The following is a 15,444-nucleotide window of genomic DNA, read 5'->3' on the forward strand; positions in this document are numbered from 1 at the left end:
CAACATTCTGGGGGGTGGGGGCTGCCCCCCTGTTGCCCTGCACAGCACCCCTGGATGGGGGGGGGCAGCACATCGCCCTTATTTGGGGGGGCGGGCAGGGGCTACCCCCTCCTTTCACAACAAAACACTCCAGTATTTGGGTGGGGCAGCGTGTTGCCCCCTATTTTGGGGAGGGGGGGGTGTGCCAGGGTGCTACTCCCCCTCCCCTTTACACCTGTATTTATTTGGGGGGAGGGGGGGGCAGGGGAATGGGGGTGCTGCTTCCAGCCCTTTGGTGTGGGGGTCACTCCAGCATTTGGGGGGGGGGGGGGGGGGGATCGCCTCGTTGCACTCTGTTTTGCACACACCCCCCCTGGCTGTTGGGGGGGGAGGTTAATAAACACCATTTGCCCCCCAGCCTGTCCTTGAAATCAGCCAGGACACAGGGGTGGGGGGTCAGGATGTTTATTAGGGGGCTGGGGGGGACGTGCCACATTTCAGGGTGAATAGCCCCACTTTGGGGTGAAATCTCCCTCTTCTAGGGTGTCTCTGCTGTCCTGGGGGTGCCTCACCCCGTTTATTGGGGCAAATACCCCCCCGTTTGGGCTCAGCAGGAGACCCGCAGCTCGCGGGCCATCTGGCAGACAGCGCAGGGGCAGCAGAAGCAGACGGCCGCCCAGTCCTCCAGCACGCAGCCCTGGGGAAATGGGGCGTCGGGTCGGGTCCCAAAACCCTTCGCGCTGCCCCCAGGCCTCCCATTCCCCCTGGAGATGCCAAACCCTCCTGTCCCCCCCCAAACCCTCCTGCCCTGGGCAGAGGGGACACTCCAACCCCTTTGCTCCCCACACAGAACACTCCCCGCCCTGGACACCCCCAAACCCTCCTGCCCTTGGGATGGGGGGGACACCCCAAACCCTCCCCAGAACCCCCCCCAAATCCTGCTGTTCATGGCAATCCCCAAACCCCTCAGCCCTGGGTTAGGGGAGCAGCCAAACCTTCCCCCTGCCCTGCTCCCCCCCAGGGATCCCCCAACCCCCTGCCCTTGCTGGGGACCACCAAGCTCCTGCCCGGGGCCATACCCGAATCCGGAGCTGCTGGCGCAGGAGGGTGCGCAGCCCCACCATCGCCCCGGGCAGGCAGGGCAGGAGCCCGCTCTCGCCCGCTGCCCGCGCCAGCCGGCAGGCCAGCAGGCAGGGGCAGGCCGTGCCCCACAGCCCTGGGGGAGACAGGTCAGGTCAGGGGGTGCCCCGCGGCGGGGTACGGGCCGTGGGGCATCCCCCGGCAGCCCTGTCGCCGCCCACCCCGTGTCCCCCCACTCACCAATGCCGTCGCCGAGCCAGCAGTCGCACAGCCCCGACCCCCAGTCCTGGGGCAGCGCCTGGCAGGATCGGGGCGCGGGGGGTGGCTGTGTCAGGACGGGGCGTGCCGTGGGGCAGGCCGCGGGGCAGTCCATGGGGCTGCGGGGCGCCCGCGGGTCCCCACGCAGGAGGAGCGGCTGCCCTGGATGCCTGGATCCCTCGGAGCCCTGGGGCGGGGGGGGGCGGGGCCCCACCCTTCGCGTGGGTCGTGTGTCGGGCGCGTCCCGCTTCCCCAGCCCGCCCCACGGACCCGCCCCACGACCCCTGGGGGAGGGGGCCCGGAAAGCAGCGGGGCTCCCCGTGTATGGGGGCAGCTGCAGGAGGCAGCGGGGTGGGGGCTACGGGGACTGCGGGGGCCACGGCGCGGGGCTCAGGGGGGCTGCTCCCGGTGGGTCGCCCGCCCGCCCCACCCCTCCCCGCCGCGCAGGCAGGCCGCCGTGGTGTCAGCCGGTCTTTATTCCCCGCACCGGGGACTCAGGACCCCACCTCGCGCCCCGCGGGGCCGCTGGGGCGGCGGGCGAGCGGCTGGGCCGCACTGCGCCCCCGACCGGGGGGCGGCCGGGGGGCGCCGGGGTCCGGGCGGCTGGGGGCGCCCCCCTCCGTCAGGGCCCCGCAGCACGGGGGTGGCTGCGCCGAGGGGCGCCGGGGGCCGTCGTCGGCCTCGGGGCCCGGCAGGGAGCCCGCACCGTGGGACGGGAGCGCCGTGGTCCCGTGGTTCCGGGCGGCGCCGTGGGTCAGTGCAACCCCGGTGCCGTGGGTCAGGGCGGTGCTGTCCGTGTGGGTCAATGCGGTGCCGTCGCCGTGGGTCAGTCCAGCCCTAGTGCTGTGGGTCAGGGTGGTGCCACTGCTGTGGGTCAAAGTGGCCCCAGTGCCATGGGTCGGGGCAGCGCTGGTGCCGTGGGTCGAGGTGGCCCCGGTGCCGTGGGTCGGGGCAGCGCCATCGCCTTCGACCCCGGTGCCGTGGGTCGGGATAGTGCTGGTGCCATGGGTCGGGGCAGCGCCGTCACCTTCGACCCTGGTGCCGTGGGTCAGGGCCGTGCTAGGGCTGGTCACAGGTGGAGCGCTGCCGCCATGGGTCGGGGCGGTTGCAGAGCCGTGGGTCGATGTGCCCCCCACGCTGGGGTCGGCTGCAGCCGTTGAGCCGTGGGCCGGGGCAGCTCCAGGGCCCCCCACATCCCCCACACTGTGGGTCGTTGCAGCCGGGGAGCCGAGGTTTGCCGTGGCCCCCACACCGTGTGTCACCAAGCTCTCCCGGCGGCCCCCCAGCAGCAGTGACCCACGGCGGGGGCTGTCCTGTGGGGCCAGGCTGTCCCTGCGGGGCCCCAGCAGCAGCGACCCACGGCGGGGGCTGTCCTGCAGGGCCAGGCTGTCTCGCCGTGCCCCCAGCAGCAGCGACCCACGGCGGGGGCTGTCCTGTGGGGCCAGGCTGTCCCTGCGGGGGCCCGCCAGCAGTGACCCCCGGCGGAGACCGTCCTGTGGGGCCAGGCTGTCCCTGCGGGGGCGCAGCAGCAGCGACCCGCGGCGGGGGCCGTCGGGGGGGGCACTGGGGGGCTGGAGGATGTCGCGGATGAGGCGGGTGCAGATGGCGGTGGCCTGGCGGGTCTCGGGGCTCAGGGGGCCCAGGCTGAGGAAGCCGTGGGGCAGGTCGGGCACCACCTGCAGCGTCACCGGCCGCCCCAGCGCCCGCAGCCGCCGGGCCAGCGCCACCGAGTCGTCCAGCATCGGGTCCAGCGCGCAGGCCTGGGGGCGGGGGCACGAGTGGTCACGGGGGGGTCAGAGGGAGGTGGGGATGTGGGGGGCACGGGAGGCAGTGGGGACGTGGGCACATGGAGCGCGGGGGTGTCAGGGGACGCGGGACATCGGTGGGGACGTGGGGGCATCCATGGGCGAGGGGTTGTCGGGGGAACGTGGGGGTGTCTGTCAGGACACGTCAGGGGCTTGGGGGACCCGTGGGGAGGGCAGGGGGTCTCGGGGTACTCACCACCAGGTGGACGGGGGGCAGCGCCCCCAGCATGCCGTCGGGGGCCAGCAGTGGGGACATGTAGGGGTTCCTGGCCAGGGGGGCGGGAGGCAGGTCGAAGCAGGCGGGGGGCCCCCGGCTGCGCAGGGGCTGGAACTCGTCCGGGTACTCCAGTGCGTCCCCCCCGTCCTTGGGGGTCCCCTCGCCATTGGGGGGAGCCCCCAGGGGGGAGCTGGGGGGGGGCTGCTCCTCCCGCAGCCCCCCTGCCGCCTCCGAGATGCTCTTGCGTGCCGAGTCTGTGGGGTGGGGGTGTGAGGACCCCAAATCCCCTCCTCCGGTGTCCCCAAGTCCCCCCGGGGTCCCCAACACCTCGTCCATGTCCCTCAAAACTCCCAGTGTCCCACCCCTACACCCCATGTCCCCACCACCTCCGTCTCCCCAGATCCCCACCCCCGGCGCCCCCAGCACCCCAAACCTGCTGGCGCGGGGCAGGGTTCGCCCTCCCCCGTCCACCCATTCCCCCCATTGCCTTACCGGTGTGAGGGGGGGCCCCGCGGAAGAGACCGCCCAGCCAGGCGGCCGCCCCCCGGCGCAGGTCGCGCAGCAGCAGGGCTGTGTCACGGCGCAGCAGCCGCGTGGGGCTGAGGGTCTCCAGGGTGGGGGGCTCGGCCTCCCCCTCTGTCCCTGGGGGGCAGGGGGTCCCCAACTGGCTTCAGCAGCCCTGCTGGGGCGGGGTGGGGGAGCGCGCCCGAGGGCTGCCCCTGCCCCACATGTCCCGTGTCCCCCCAGTCTCCCCCTACCATCCTGTGTCCCCCTTCTTCCCCCAGCCCCCCATGTCCCCTCCGTGTCCCCCCGATCCCCCACCTTCCCCAGCCCCCATGTCCCGTGTCCCCCGATCCCCCACCTTCCCCAGCCCCCCATGTCCCCTCCGTGTCCCCCGATCCCCCACCTTCCCCAGCCCCCCATGTCCCCCCGATCCCCCACCTTCCCCAGCCCTCCATGTCCCCTCCGTGTCCCCCCGATCCCCCACCTTCCCCAGCCCCCCATGTCCCCTCCGTGTCCCCCTGATCCCCCACCTCCCCCAGCCCCCCATGTCCCCCCCTAAACCAACCCCCACATCCCCCAGCCCTGTCTTCTGCAGCCCCCCATGTCTCCTCCATGTCCCCCGACTCCCCCAGGCCCCCACGTCCCCCCGGCCCCTCTTCTCCCCCAGCCCCCATGTCCCTGCAATCCTCCGCGTGCCCCCCATCTCCCCTGTGCCCCCACCTGCGTAGGCGCTGAGGCACTTGCACAGGACGCCGAGGGGCAGGAGCGGGTCCAGCAGCGTCAGCAGGCGGGAGGGGGACACGGCGGCCTGCACCAGGGTGACGGGGTAGGCCGCCATGATGCCATCGGGCGCCTGCACCCCCACGGCGGCCGCGCGCATCGACACGGTCAGGCAGAGGTTGCCGCCCGCGCTGTCGCCCGCCAGGCACACGCGCTGCGCCGTCGAGCCTGCGGCGGGACGGGCGGGGTCACCCCGGCGGCAGCACGGGGGGGGCGGCAGCCATGCGGCCGGGGTCTGACCCCCCACGGCAGGGCCCCCCCCAATCAGCTCTTACAGGGGGTTCCCCACATCCTCCGCCCCGCAGCAGCCCCCACACCCCCCTGCGCCCCGCTGCCCCCCGGGTCTGACCCAGCAGGCGGCAGTTGCGCAGGGCCCAGCAGTAGGCGTAGAAGCACTCCTCCAGCGCCCGGGGGAAGGGGGCCTCGGGGGCCAGGGCGTAGTCCACGGAGAGGATGGGGGCGCCCAGCTCGCGGGCCCACCCCCGCAGGTAGGGCTCGTGGGAGCGGGACGTCTGCGCCACGAAGCCCCCCCCGTGGAAGTGGACCAGGAGGGCGGGCGAGGGGGGCAGGGGGGGCCCCCGCCACCACCGCAGCGGCGCCCGCGGCCCCTCGGTGCGTGTCAGGGCGCTCAGCGCCGCACTGTCCTGGGGAGGGGGGAGCAGGATGAGCCCCGCCCACTGCAGGGGACCCTGGCGCCTGCCCCTGCCCCCCTCCCCAGCACGACCCCCAGCAGACAGCCCTGCCCCACACCCCCGCGGCAGGGACCCCCCCAGCACGCGCCACAGTGTGTCCCCCCCAGCAGACAGCCCTGCCCCACGCACCCCCAGGGACCCCCCACAACAGGGACACCCCACTGTGCCCCCCACGGTGGGTTAACCCCGTGCCCCCCAGCAAACAGCTTCCCTCAGCAGGTGTGTCCTCCCCCCATCCCCCCTGTGGGTGCCCCCCAACGTGCCCCCCCCGCCCTCACCTGCCCCTCGCGCAGCTGGTAGGAGAGCAGCCGCATGTGGACGGGGCCTGGGCCGGTGTGGGCCACCGGGGGGGCGATGGTGACGGTGACCGAGGGGTCGGCCGCCAGCGGCAGCTCCAGGGGCTCGGGGGGCACCGTCAGCGCCCGGCACACCCCCACCTGCGTGGCCGTCATGCTGGCCACCGACTGCAGAGAGAGGGGGTCAGGGGGTGCGGGTCCCCCTGGGCTGCCCCATAGCAGACAGCCCCCTCCCTCTGCCCCCCGCAGTGGGACCCCCGTGCCCCCCAGCCGAGCGCCGTGCCCGGGGGGTCCCGGGGAGGGTCCCAGCCCCTGCTCACCGCCAGCAGCTCGGTCTCCGTCAGGTTCCAGAAGCTCTTCCAGAAATGCACGTCCAGGTTCTGTGTCAGGCGCTCAAACTCGTCCCCTCGCAGCTCGGGGTCAATGGCGAACTTCCCACTGGTGAAGAGGGACCCGGCCGCCACCCCTGGGGGGGGACAGGGGGGGTGACAGGGTGGACTTGGCACCCGGGACCCCCCCGCCAGCCCCCCGGCACTCACCCAGCCCCATGTCGTTGCGCTTGTAGTTCTCCCCGAAGGAGACGAGGCCGATGGCAATGGTCTGCAGGAAGGGGCGGATGGAAGGGGCGAACTGTGGAGATGGCACCGCCTGTCACTGCCCGTCCCCGTGTCCCCACGGGCCGCCCGTCCAAGGCCAGCACCGTGGGAACCCGCGCCTGTCCCCGTGCTCCTCGTGCCCCCACGCCCCGTGTCCCACACGCCTGTGACCCCTGCCTCGTGCAAACACAACCCCCTGGGATGTGTCCCCATTTCACTGCGTCCCCGTGTCCCGGCACACCCGCAGCCCCAGGCACCGCGTGAGCGCAACGCCGTGTCCCAGCACATCCTCACACGTCCCCTGCCTCGAGGCACCGTGTCCCCATGTCCCTGCCCCTCTCCACCACAAGCCCAAGGCCCCACGTCCCCGCGCCAATCAACCCGTCCCCTTGTCCCACCGACCCAAATCCCCCGTGCCAGTGTGTCCCCGCGTCCCACCGGTCCAGACCCACCCCCACGTCCCCCCACCGGCCTGTCCTGACGTCCCCACGGTCACCTGGAAGCCGAGGCAGCGGCCGTAGAAGCAGCCGTTGTGCATGGTGCTGTACTCGCGCAGCACCAGCTCGCTCAGGCCGTCCTCCTCGGGCGGGAAGAGGCAGCCGGGGCGGTTCTGGGCCAGCAGCCGCTGGGCCAGGCAGAGCAGGGCACGCAGCTGGGCCAGCGCGGCGCAGTAGGCCTCCAGCTCGGCCACGTTGTGCCCGGCGCGGAAGAAGACGCTGCGGCGGTGGGCGGCCACGTAGCGGCTCTTGTGGACGGCGTGGGCCAGGCAGCAGCACGCGGTCTGCACCAGGCTGCGGTAGCCGTTGCCTGGCGTGGCCTCGTCCAGGTCGAAGCGGTGGTAGAGGCGGGCGAAGTGCCGCAGGGCCGGCTCCAGGCGCCGGCCATGCTCCCGCAGCGCGGCGAAGGCGGCAGCGAAGCGGCGGCCACTCTCGGTGCCGCTCCGCTGGAAGAAGGAGGCGTTGTCGTCTGCCAGCGCCTGCAGCGACTGGAAGAGCGGCCGGGCGTCCATGCTGCCGGAGCGGGAGGGTCAGGGGGCGCCCTCACCCCCTTATGAACTGGCCCCTGTGCCCCCAGGAGGAGCGGGAGGCTGGGGGGCTGGCACGGGGGTCCCCGGGAGGCAGCCGGGGCTGGGCAGGGCTGTGGGGCCAAAGGAGCGGGGCAGGGGGGTGAGAGAGGGTTATGGGGGCTGAGGGTCAGTTATGGGGCCAAAGAGTGGGGCAGGGGGGTGAGAGATGGTTATGGGGGCTGAGGGTCAGTTATGGGGCCAAAGGAGTGGGACAGGGGGGTGAGAGATGGTTATGGGGGCTGAGGGTCAGTTATGGGGCCAAAGAGTGGGGCAGGGGGGTGAGAGATGGTTATGGGGGCTGAGGGTCAGTTATGGGGCCAAAGAAGTGGGGCAGGGGGGTGAGAGATGGTTATGGGGGCTGAGGGTCAGTTATGGGGCCAAAGGAGTGGGACAGGGGGGTGAGAGATGGTTATGGGGGCTGAGGGTCAGTTATGGGGCCAAAGGAGTGGGACAGGGGGGTGAGAGAGGGTTATGGGGGCTGAGGGTCAGTTATGGGGCCAAAGAGTGGGGCAGGGGGGTGAGGATCAGCTCCGGGGTGCCGGTGCCCCGTTATAAAGCGCCGGCTCCACCTCAGGGAGGAGCGAGGGACATGGGACTCGCAGGGGCTGGTTCTGGGGGGCCCTGGGAGGCGCCTGGGGCCGGACGGGCCGAGCAAGTGGGGCAGAGGGGACGGGGAAGGGCCGCGGGGCGCCAGCACCCCCTGGCAGGGGCAGCTCGAGGGCCCCAGCGGGGCGTCTGGGGCAGGGGCCGGCTGGGGTTGAGCAAGGGAGTGGGGCAGGGGACAGCGGGGCAGGGGGCACGGGGACAGGGGCGGCTGCTGGGACAGAGACATCCCCGTGCAACCCGCGCTGGGGCCGAGGGCACAGCGACAGCGGGCTGTGGGGGTGTCTGGGTGAGCGGGGGGGCACGGGGGGGCCGTGGGGCACAGGGGGGTGTCTGGGTGACGGGGGGGGCACAGGGGGGCCGTGGGGCACAGGGGGGTGTCTGGGTGACTGTGGGGGGCACGGGGGGGCCGTGGGGCACAGGGGGCTGTCTGGGTGATGGGGGGGGGGGCACGGGGGGGGTCGTGGGGCACAGGGGGGTGTCTGGGTGACCAGGGGGGGCACGGGGGGGGGGTGTCTGGGTGACCGGGGGGGTACAGGGGGGCCGTGGGGCACAGGAGGGTGTCTGGGTGACTGTGGGGGGCACGGGGGGGGCGTGGGGGGCACAGGGGGGGTATCTGGATGACCGAGGGGGGCACAGGGGGGTGTCTGGGTGACCGTGGAGCCCGCGGCCCCCCGCAGCGGCCCCTTTCTCCCCCCTTTCCCACCCCCATTTCGGGTCCCTCCTCCCCCCACCCCCCGCCTCTTTTCCCACCTGCGCTCCACCGCCCCGCCGCTTCCGGCCACGTGACGCGTCTTGTCCAATCGCCGTCAGGTGCCGCGCGCGTCGCCCTGGCAACCGCCACCGCCCCCCCGCCCCCGGCCGCGCATGCGCGCTGACCCCGACCCCCGGCGCGTCCCCGCGGGGTCGCGACCCCTGACCCGGCGCGGCGGAGTCGGCGCTTTGCTGAGGCCTTTATTGGGCGGGTCGCGACCCCTGACACCGTGACCCCGAGGTCAGAGGGGGGTCGGGGGGGTCACGGGGGGTCGGGGGTAGGGGTAGCTAAAGGGGGTCGGGGGGGCACCGGGAGGCCCTGGGGAGCGCGGGGGTGTCCGACCCGGGCTTGCGGGGGGTCACGGGGGGTCACGGGGGGTGCCGAGGCGTCGGGGCGGTCAGCGGCGGCGTCCAGGGCGGTCCGAGGCTCGGGGGTGCCCTGCAGGTCCGGTGGTCGCGGGGGTCCCTAGAGGGGCAGGGAGAGCCCCTTGGTGGGGGCGCGCGGGCGGCAGCGCCGGGAGCACCGTCCCCGCCAGCGGCTCCGGGGGGCGCGAGAGGACCCTGGGGAGGCAGAGGGGGCCGGGGGGTCAGAGGGGTCCCCCGAACGCCCCACCCCGCCCCCCGCGCTCCCTCACCCTCTCTCTCGCAGGCACACGGCCGTCCCGGGGGGGCTGCCAGGCCGCCGATGCCGTCAGCACCCCCAGACTTCGGTGGGAGCATCGCCAAGGGGGGGCGATGCCGGCGGGCATCTCCCACCCCTGGGAAGCTCTGGGGGGGCCGGGGGGCGGCGGGGACCCCCCCCAGCAGCGGCAGCAGCAGCAGCAGCAGCAGCAGCGCCGGAGCCATTTTGTCCCGGGGGGGGACCTGCCGCACCTTTATTCCCCCCCAGCACCCGCGACCCCCCCGACGTGAGGCGGCGCTGCCGGGAAGTACCTGGGGGGGTTGATACCCGCCCGCCCTCGCCACACCCCCACCCCCAAAATGGGCTCTGGCCCCCCCTCGCTCCCGGCCGCAGGCCCTGATGTCACCGGGATCAGGGGGGGCGTCCCCTCCCCACTGGAGCTGGGGTGATGCCATGGTGTCCCTGGCCCCACCGTGTCCCCACGGCCGGCCCTGTCCCACCTGCCCCCACCCTCCCTGTCCTCGTGCCTGTCCCCTTTCCCCCCACCATCCCCGTCCCCCCCGCGCTGTCCCCGTGTCCATCCCTGTCCCCACGCCCATCCCCATGCCTGTCCCTATGTCCATCCCTGTCCCAATGTCCCTCATGCTGTCCCTGTCCCCATCCCTGTGCTGTCCCCATCTCTCCCCGTGTCGATCCCTGTCCCCGGGTCCCTCATGCTGTTCCCTGTCCCCTCTGTGCTGTCCCGATGTCCCCACACCGTCTCCGCCTCCATCCCCATCCGCCTCGCAGCCTCCTGGGGCACCCCCGTCACAGGCCCCGGTCTGGGGACCCGTCGGGGCACCCCGATGGCAGCCCCCCTGTGCTTTGACCCCAAGCCCCAGTCCAGCGGTGCCCCTGGGGGGGGTCCCTTCCCCAGGGAGGGGCCGCGGCCGTGCCAGGGCACCCCGGGCTCCCCGCCGTGGTGACGTTGGCAGGTCCTGGCACACGTGCCACCACGGGGCTGGTGTGGGGAAGCTCGTCCCCCAGGGAGGGCCGGGCTGTCCCCTCCCTCTCACCAGGCACGGCCACGGGCACGGCTGCCGCAGCGGAGGACCCGAGCGTCCGGCGAGTTGCCATGAACCACCGAGCGCCGGGCCCCCGGCGGAGCCCCTGCGGCGCCACCGTCCTGACAGGTGGGGGGCAGTGGGGCATGGTGGGGCCCCTCTGCCTTCGGGGCCTCCCTGGGGTCCCTCAGGGGTCCCCTCCGTCTCCCAGGACCTCCCCTGGGGTCTCTCTTGGTTCATCCCCACTCCCAGGTCTCCTTGGGGTCTACTGCGGGGTCCCCTCTGTTCTGGGACCCACCTGGGGTTCCCTCTCGGGCTCCCCTTCCCCCCAGGCTCCATCTGGGGTCCCCTGCAGGGTCCCCTCTGTCCTGGGGTTCACCTGGGGGGTCCGTCTTAGGGTCCTCTCCAGCCTCGGGGGTCTATACCCATCCCACCATGAAAACCCTCCGGGGACGTGTCCCCCGGGGCTGACGCTGTCTCCTCCCCCCGCAGCTGCCCTCCTGCTCTCCTGCCCATCGCCGGCACGGGGCCAGGCCCCCCCCTTCGCCATCCGCCAGGACCCCGCGGCCGCCCGGGCCGGGGGCGACGTCACCTTCGTGCTGGAGCCAGCGCCCGGCAGGGTCCTGTCCTGCTCCTGGTACCGGGCGCCCAGCACCGACTTGGCCTTCGAGATCTTCACCTACTTTGCGGAGCCGGATCTGGGGCAGCTGAACGGGTCGGCGCACACCGGGCGGGAGACGGGCGCCGCCGACTGCTCCATGTGCATCCGCCAGCTGCGCCTGAACGACAGCGGCGCCTACACCGTGGCCGTGCGGCAGCCGGCCAGCGCCAGCGCCAGCGCCAGCCTGGTCGTCCACGGTGAGTCCCCGCCGCGCCCCTGGACCCGCCGGGCCCTTTCCGGGGCGACTGCCGTCCGTCCGTCCGTCCTCTCGGCCGCCGTCCTGCCCCAGCGAGCGCCGAAACCCCCGAGCGAAGGGCGCGGGGAGGGTGGGGACCGCGACGCGCCCGGCGGCCTTTGGCCACCCTACGCCCCTGCTTGCTGCGCCATTTCGGGGTGCCAGAGGCGTCCCCGTCCCGTTCCCCCGCTGGTGGCACCCGGTGAATCATTAACCGCTCGCTGCGCTTCCGCCTTCCTGTGCTGCCCGGGCACAGGGGGGCTGGGGCCCACCACAGCCGGGGACTGCGTGTTCCCCCCAGGGTGTCGCGCACCCGGGGCGTGGAGACGAGGCCCCGCGGGGTGTCAGGCCAGGGCCGAGCCCCAGGGTTTCCGCGTGGGGGCGTGGGGACAAACCTGTGCCCCCCCCGGCGGGGTTTGGGATGGGGACACGAGGACAGAACTGCGCCTCGGGGTTTCGGGATGGGGCGTGGGGGCAGCCTCGCTCCTCAGGGCTTTCAGGACGGAGACGGGGTGACGGTGGGAGGGAGGAGCATCCAGAGTCGGGGCGCACTTGGGGCAGCGCCGACCCGATCCCGACCCGACCGTCCCTGTCTCCCTCCTTGGAGTCCTCAGGCCCCGGTGACACTGTCTGTCCCCTGCACAGTCCCCCTGACGCAGCCGGCGGTGACGCCGGACAACGCGACAGTGACAGAGAACGACACCGTCACCCTGAGCTGCCGCAGCCCCCCCGGCACCGAGACGGTGGCCTGGCTGCACGACGGGGCGCCGGTGGCGGCTGGCGGCCGCCTGTCCCTGTCCCCAGACAACCGCACGCTGACGGTGCGGCCGGTGCAGCGGGGTGATGCCGGTGCCTACGCGTGCCAGGTCAGCAACGCCATCAGCACCAACCGCAGCGACGCCGCCACCGTCACCGTCGTTTGTGAGTCCCCACGCCGTGCCCATCCCCTGCGCCGTCCCCGTGTCCCCAGCACCGAACCCCTGTTTGTCCCCGTGTCCTCAGTGCCCCGTGTCTGTCCCCACGTCCCTCGCGCTGTCCCTGTGTCTGTCCCCACGTCCCTAGTGCTGACCCCACCTTTATCCCCTGTCCCCACCGTCAGCCCCATCTCTGTCCCCACGTCCCTGGGCTGTCCCTGTCTCTGTCCCCCTGTCCCCAGCACCGTCGTCAGCCCTGTCCCCATGACCCTCTGCTGCGCTTGTTCACATGTCCCCCATGCTATCCCCAGCGCCCTCCCCGTGTCCGTCCCCATGTCCCCAGGCTGTCCCTGTATCTCCCAGTGCTGTCATTGTCCCCATCCCTGCAACCCTGTGCCGCCCCTGTCCCCACACCATCCCCCTGTCCATCCCACCGTCCCCCCCCACCGTCCCTGTGTCTGTCCCCGTGTCAGCAGTGCCGTCATCATCCCATCTCCACGACCTTGTGTCACCCCTGTCCCCACATCAGTCCCTGTGCCGTCGCCCCCGTCCCCGGTGCTGCCCCTGACCCCTGTCCCCCGCAGACGGTCCCGACGCCGTCACTGTCACCCCAGCGGGGCCCCTCGACCTGCCGGCCGGGTCCCCCCTGACGCTGACCTGCGCCGCTGCCGCTGTCCCGGCCCCCCACTACACCTGGTTTTTTGGGGAGACCCGGCACCCCGGGGCCACCTGGGTCCTCGACCGCCTGTCCCTGGTGCATGGGGGGGGCTACGTCTGCCAGGCCCTGAACCCCCACAGTGGCCGCGGCCGGAACAGCTCCCGGCTGGAGCTGCGGGTCTGGGGTGAGTAGCCAGGGGCGCTTGTGCCACTGTCCCCGCCGCTGCCGCCACCACCGTCCCTGCCACCGCGCCGTGCGGCGAGGGGGGAGCTGTGGGGGTGCGGGTGCAAGGGCACCACACGAGCCAGGACCCTCTGACCCCCCTGCGCCCGTCTGTTCGCAGAGTTGCTGACGCAGCCGGCGGTGACGCCGGACAACGCGACGGTGACGGAGAACGACACCGTCACCCTGAGCTGCCGCAGCCCCCCCGGCACCGAGACCGTGGCCTGGCTGCACGACGGGGCGCCGGTGGCGGCTGGCGGCCGCCTGTCCCTGTCCCCAGACAACCGCACGCTGACGGTGCGGCCGGTGCAGCGGGGTGATGCCGGTGCCTACGCGTGCCAGGTCAGCAACGCCATCAGCGCCAACCGCAGCGACGACGCCACCATCACCGTCGTCTGTGAGTCCCCACGCCGTCCCCGTGTCCGCCGCACCATCCTGTGCCTGCGTCCCCTGCGCCATCCCCGTGTCTGTCCTCTGTCCCCATCCCCCGTGCCATCCCCATCCCTGCGTCCTGTGTCCATCCCTGTCCCCGTGTCCCCATGCCATCGCTGTCCTGTGTCCCTGTCCCCGTCCCCCCACGCTGTCACCGCCCCTCGTGACCCGTGTCTGTCCCCGTCCCCGTGTGTCCCGTGCTGTCCCTGACCCGGCCCCACACTGTGCCTGTCCCCACGTCCCCGATGTCCCCTCGCCCCTCCCCACGACCCCTCACCCCTCTCCCCCGCAGATGGTCCCGATGGCGTCACCGTCACCCCGCCGGGACCCCTGTGGCTGCGGCTGGGGTCCCGCCTGGAGCTGCTCTGCGCCGCCGCCGCCGCTCCTCCGCCGCTCTTCGCCTGGGCCCGCGGCAACGCCAGCCTGGCCACCGGCAGCCGCCTGCGCCTTGACTTTGGGGACCCCGGCCAGGCCGGTGAGTACCGCTGCCGGGCCACCAACCCCGCCCTGGGCCGCGCCGCCGAGGCCTCTGTGCTGCTGCTGCAGGAAGAGGGTGAGTGGGAGCGGGGGGGCCCCGGCACGGGGGGTCACCGCCCCGCACGGCGGGACCCCAATGCGGCAGGCTCTGGCGGTGGGCGCCCCCGCTCCCTCGCTGCCGGGGCCCCCCTCTTTGGGGGCGCCCCTCCGCCTCCCCCCAGGTCTCGGCAGCGGGGCCATCGCCGGCATCGTCTTGGGGACGCTGCTGGGGCTGCTGCTGCTGGCGGCCGCTGGGTACCTGCTCTGGCGCCGCGTCGGCAGGTAACGGGGCTGGGTCCCCCTGGGCCCCCCCAGGATCCCCCCTGGACCCCCAGTCCCCGCTCAGGGCTCCCCTCTACCCCCAGGTCTTCTGCTCCCACCTCTCTCAACCTCAACGGAGCCAAACCCAGCGCCGCCCCCCGCGGTGAGTCCTCTGCACCCCCAGCCCCCTCCCCGTGTCTCGGGGTGTCACGGGGACCCCCAAAGCCTTGGCGGGCTCATCTCACCCCCCCTCTGCCCCACAGAGGCCCCGGCTGCAGACGGTGTGGACAGCACGGTAAGGGGGAGGCTCTGGGCAATCTCGGGGGGCTCCGGCAGGAGGCTGTGGGTCCCCGACACGCAGTGCTGCCTTTTTCAGGAGGAGGTCAAGTACTCGACCCTGACCTTCAGCACCCCGGGGGGGCCGGCGCCCCACAGCGCCCCCCGCCTCGACGGTGGCACCGTCTACTCCGAGGTCAGGCGGAAATAGGGGCCGCAGCGGGGTCGGGGCCCCCGGCTGGTCCCGGGGTTCAGGGCTGCCCCGTGTGGGGACGCTTCGAAATAAAGGAGGCGACGGGAGGAGAGATCCTGGCGCGATGCACGCGCAGCCCCTCGCACGCGCGTGTGACCCGCTCGACGTCCCGCGTCCCACCGCCCCTGGTGGAACTTTCTCCTTCGCGTCCGGCCTAAGGCTGGTTCAACTCTGCCTAAGCCAGCCTAACCCCAGCCTAACCCTGCCCCGGCGCTGCCCCCCGCTCCCCCCGAGGACGGGCCCCCGCGCTCCCCCGCACCCCCCGGGCCGAGGAGGACGAGGCGGGCGGAGGCGGCGACGCTTTAATGCCGGGGTGTCGGGGGGGTGTCGGGGGCACCACGAGACTGGCCCCCGCCCCCCCCCTGCGCGGCGCCGGCTCACGGGGGGGGCGGGGCCGGCTCGGGGGGGCGGGGCCGCAGCGCCGGGGCGGGCGCCCCCTCGCAGATCGGCGCCTCCTCCCCTGGGGGGACGCGCGGAGATGGGGGGGCCCCGCCGTCCGGGGGACACCCAGGCGTCCGCCGGGGGGCCGCGCAGTCCGGGGGGGTCCCCGCCGTCCGGGTCCAGTGCTCACCCTCGCGGGAGGCCGCGGGCTTCCTCCCTCCCTCTGGGCCGCTCCTCGCGTCCCTGCAAAGAGCCACGGGGAGCTTGGGGGGGGGGCCCAGCGTTCGGGGGGGGGGACACCCCCCGGCGTCCGGGGAGGGAGGCTGGGGGGGAACCGCGGG

The 15,444-nt window shown here is 73.5% G+C and overlaps 3 protein-coding genes across 11 annotated transcripts; 1 reads left to right on the forward strand and 2 right to left on the reverse strand.

Annotated features, from left to right (window-relative positions):
* Positions 1–429: 429 nt before the first annotated feature.
* On the reverse strand, positions 430–8,761 carry LIPE (lipase E, hormone sensitive type). Of its 4 annotated transcripts, XM_074857665.1 has the most exons (12): positions 8,630–8,759; positions 6,704–7,217; positions 6,151–6,241; positions 5,932–6,077; positions 5,594–5,779; positions 4,973–5,267; positions 4,564–4,791; positions 3,832–3,981; positions 3,319–3,593; positions 1,300–3,077; positions 1,059–1,195; positions 430–676 (listed from the first exon to the last, which is right to left on the reverse strand). In XM_074857665.1, exons 2-10 carry the CDS (start codon positions 7,214–7,216, stop codon positions 1,812–1,814), a joined length of 3,150 nt encoding a protein of 1,049 aa, XP_074713766.1. In that variant the 5' UTR covers position 7,217; positions 8,630–8,759; the 3' UTR covers positions 430–676; positions 1,059–1,195; positions 1,300–1,811. The 4 variants fall into 4 exon arrangements, with proteins under 4 accessions (XP_074713766.1, XP_074713769.1, XP_074713768.1 ...); XM_074857668.1 differs by having other exon boundaries at positions 1,059–3,077; positions 6,151–6,211; positions 8,630–8,761; XM_074857667.1 differs by having other exon boundaries at positions 1,059–3,077; positions 3,832–3,975; positions 8,630–8,760.
* CNFN (cornifelin) lies at positions 587–1,432 on the reverse strand. Its single transcript, XM_074857689.1, has 3 exons — positions 1,300–1,432; positions 1,059–1,195; positions 587–676 (listed from the first exon to the last, which is right to left on the reverse strand). Exons 1-3 carry the CDS (start codon positions 1,430–1,432, stop codon positions 587–589), a joined length of 360 nt encoding a protein of 119 aa, XP_074713790.1.
* Positions 8,761–15,341, forward strand: LOC141938723 (cell adhesion molecule CEACAM1-like). 6 transcript variants are annotated; one of them, XM_074857671.1, is made up of 10 exons: positions 8,761–8,870; positions 9,279–10,423; positions 10,787–11,152; positions 11,836–12,111; positions 12,689–12,946; positions 13,106–13,381; positions 13,709–14,214; positions 14,298–14,356; positions 14,457–14,488; positions 14,570–15,341. In XM_074857671.1, exons 2-10 carry the CDS (start codon positions 10,366–10,368, stop codon positions 14,878–14,880), a joined length of 2,142 nt encoding a protein of 713 aa, XP_074713772.1. In that variant the 5' UTR covers positions 8,761–8,870; positions 9,279–10,365; the 3' UTR covers positions 14,881–15,341. The 6 variants fall into 6 exon arrangements, with proteins under 6 accessions (XP_074713772.1, XP_074713773.1, XP_074713774.1 ...); XM_074857672.1 differs by lacking the exon at positions 8,761–8,870 and having other exon boundaries at positions 9,183–10,423; positions 13,709–13,969; positions 14,115–14,214; positions 14,570–14,797; XM_074857673.1 differs by lacking the exon at positions 8,761–8,870 and having other exon boundaries at positions 9,183–10,423; positions 13,709–13,891; positions 14,115–14,214; positions 14,570–14,797.
* Positions 15,342–15,444: the final 103 nt, after the last annotated feature.

Source organism: Strix uralensis, unplaced genomic scaffold (genome assembly GCF_047716275.1).
Source record: "Strix uralensis isolate ZFMK-TIS-50842 unplaced genomic scaffold, bStrUra1 scaffold_258, whole genome shotgun sequence".
In the NCBI taxonomy this organism is placed as follows: Eukaryota; Metazoa; Chordata; class Aves; order Strigiformes; family Strigidae; genus Strix; species Strix uralensis.

What these genes read in the sequence shown, in the direction of transcription:
- CNFN (XM_074857689.1), bottom strand. Translation starts at nt 1,432, where the DNA reads ATGGACTGCCCCGCGGCCTGCCCCACGGCACGCCCCGTCCTGACACAG. An exon ending in CTGGCTCGGCGACGGCATTG is followed by an intron (nt 1,196 to 1,299) that starts GTGAGTGGGGGG and finishes TGTCTCCCCCAG; the next exon opens with GGCTGTGGGGCACGGCCTGC. An exon ending in GCCAGCAGCTCCGGATTCGG is followed by an intron (nt 677 to 1,058) that starts GTATGGCCCCGG and finishes CCATTTCCCCAG; the next exon opens with GGCTGCGTGCTGGAGGACTG.
- LIPE (XM_074857665.1), bottom strand. Translation starts at nt 7,216, where the DNA reads ATGGACGCCCGGCCGCTCTTCCAGTCGCTGCAGGCGCTGGCAGACGAC. An exon ending in GCCGCTGCCTCGGCTTCCAG is followed by an intron (nt 6,242 to 6,703) that starts GTGACCGTGGGG and finishes CCATCTCCACAG; the next exon opens with TTCGCCCCTTCCATCCGCCC. An exon ending in GCGCAACTGCCGCCTGCTGG is followed by an intron (nt 4,792 to 4,972) that starts GTCAGACCCGGG and finishes GTCCCGCCGCAG; the next exon opens with GCTCGACGGCGCAGCGCGTG.
- LOC141938723 (XM_074857671.1), top strand. Translation starts at nt 10,366, where the DNA reads ATGAACCACCGAGCGCCGGGCCCCCGGCGGAGCCCCTGCGGCGCCACC. An exon ending in CGCCACCGTCACCGTCGTTT is followed by an intron (nt 12,112 to 12,688) that starts GTGAGTCCCCAC and finishes TGTCCCCCGCAG; the next exon opens with ACGGTCCCGACGCCGTCACT. An exon ending in CGCCACCATCACCGTCGTCT is followed by an intron (nt 13,382 to 13,708) that starts GTGAGTCCCCAC and finishes TCTCCCCCGCAG; the next exon opens with ATGGTCCCGATGGCGTCACC.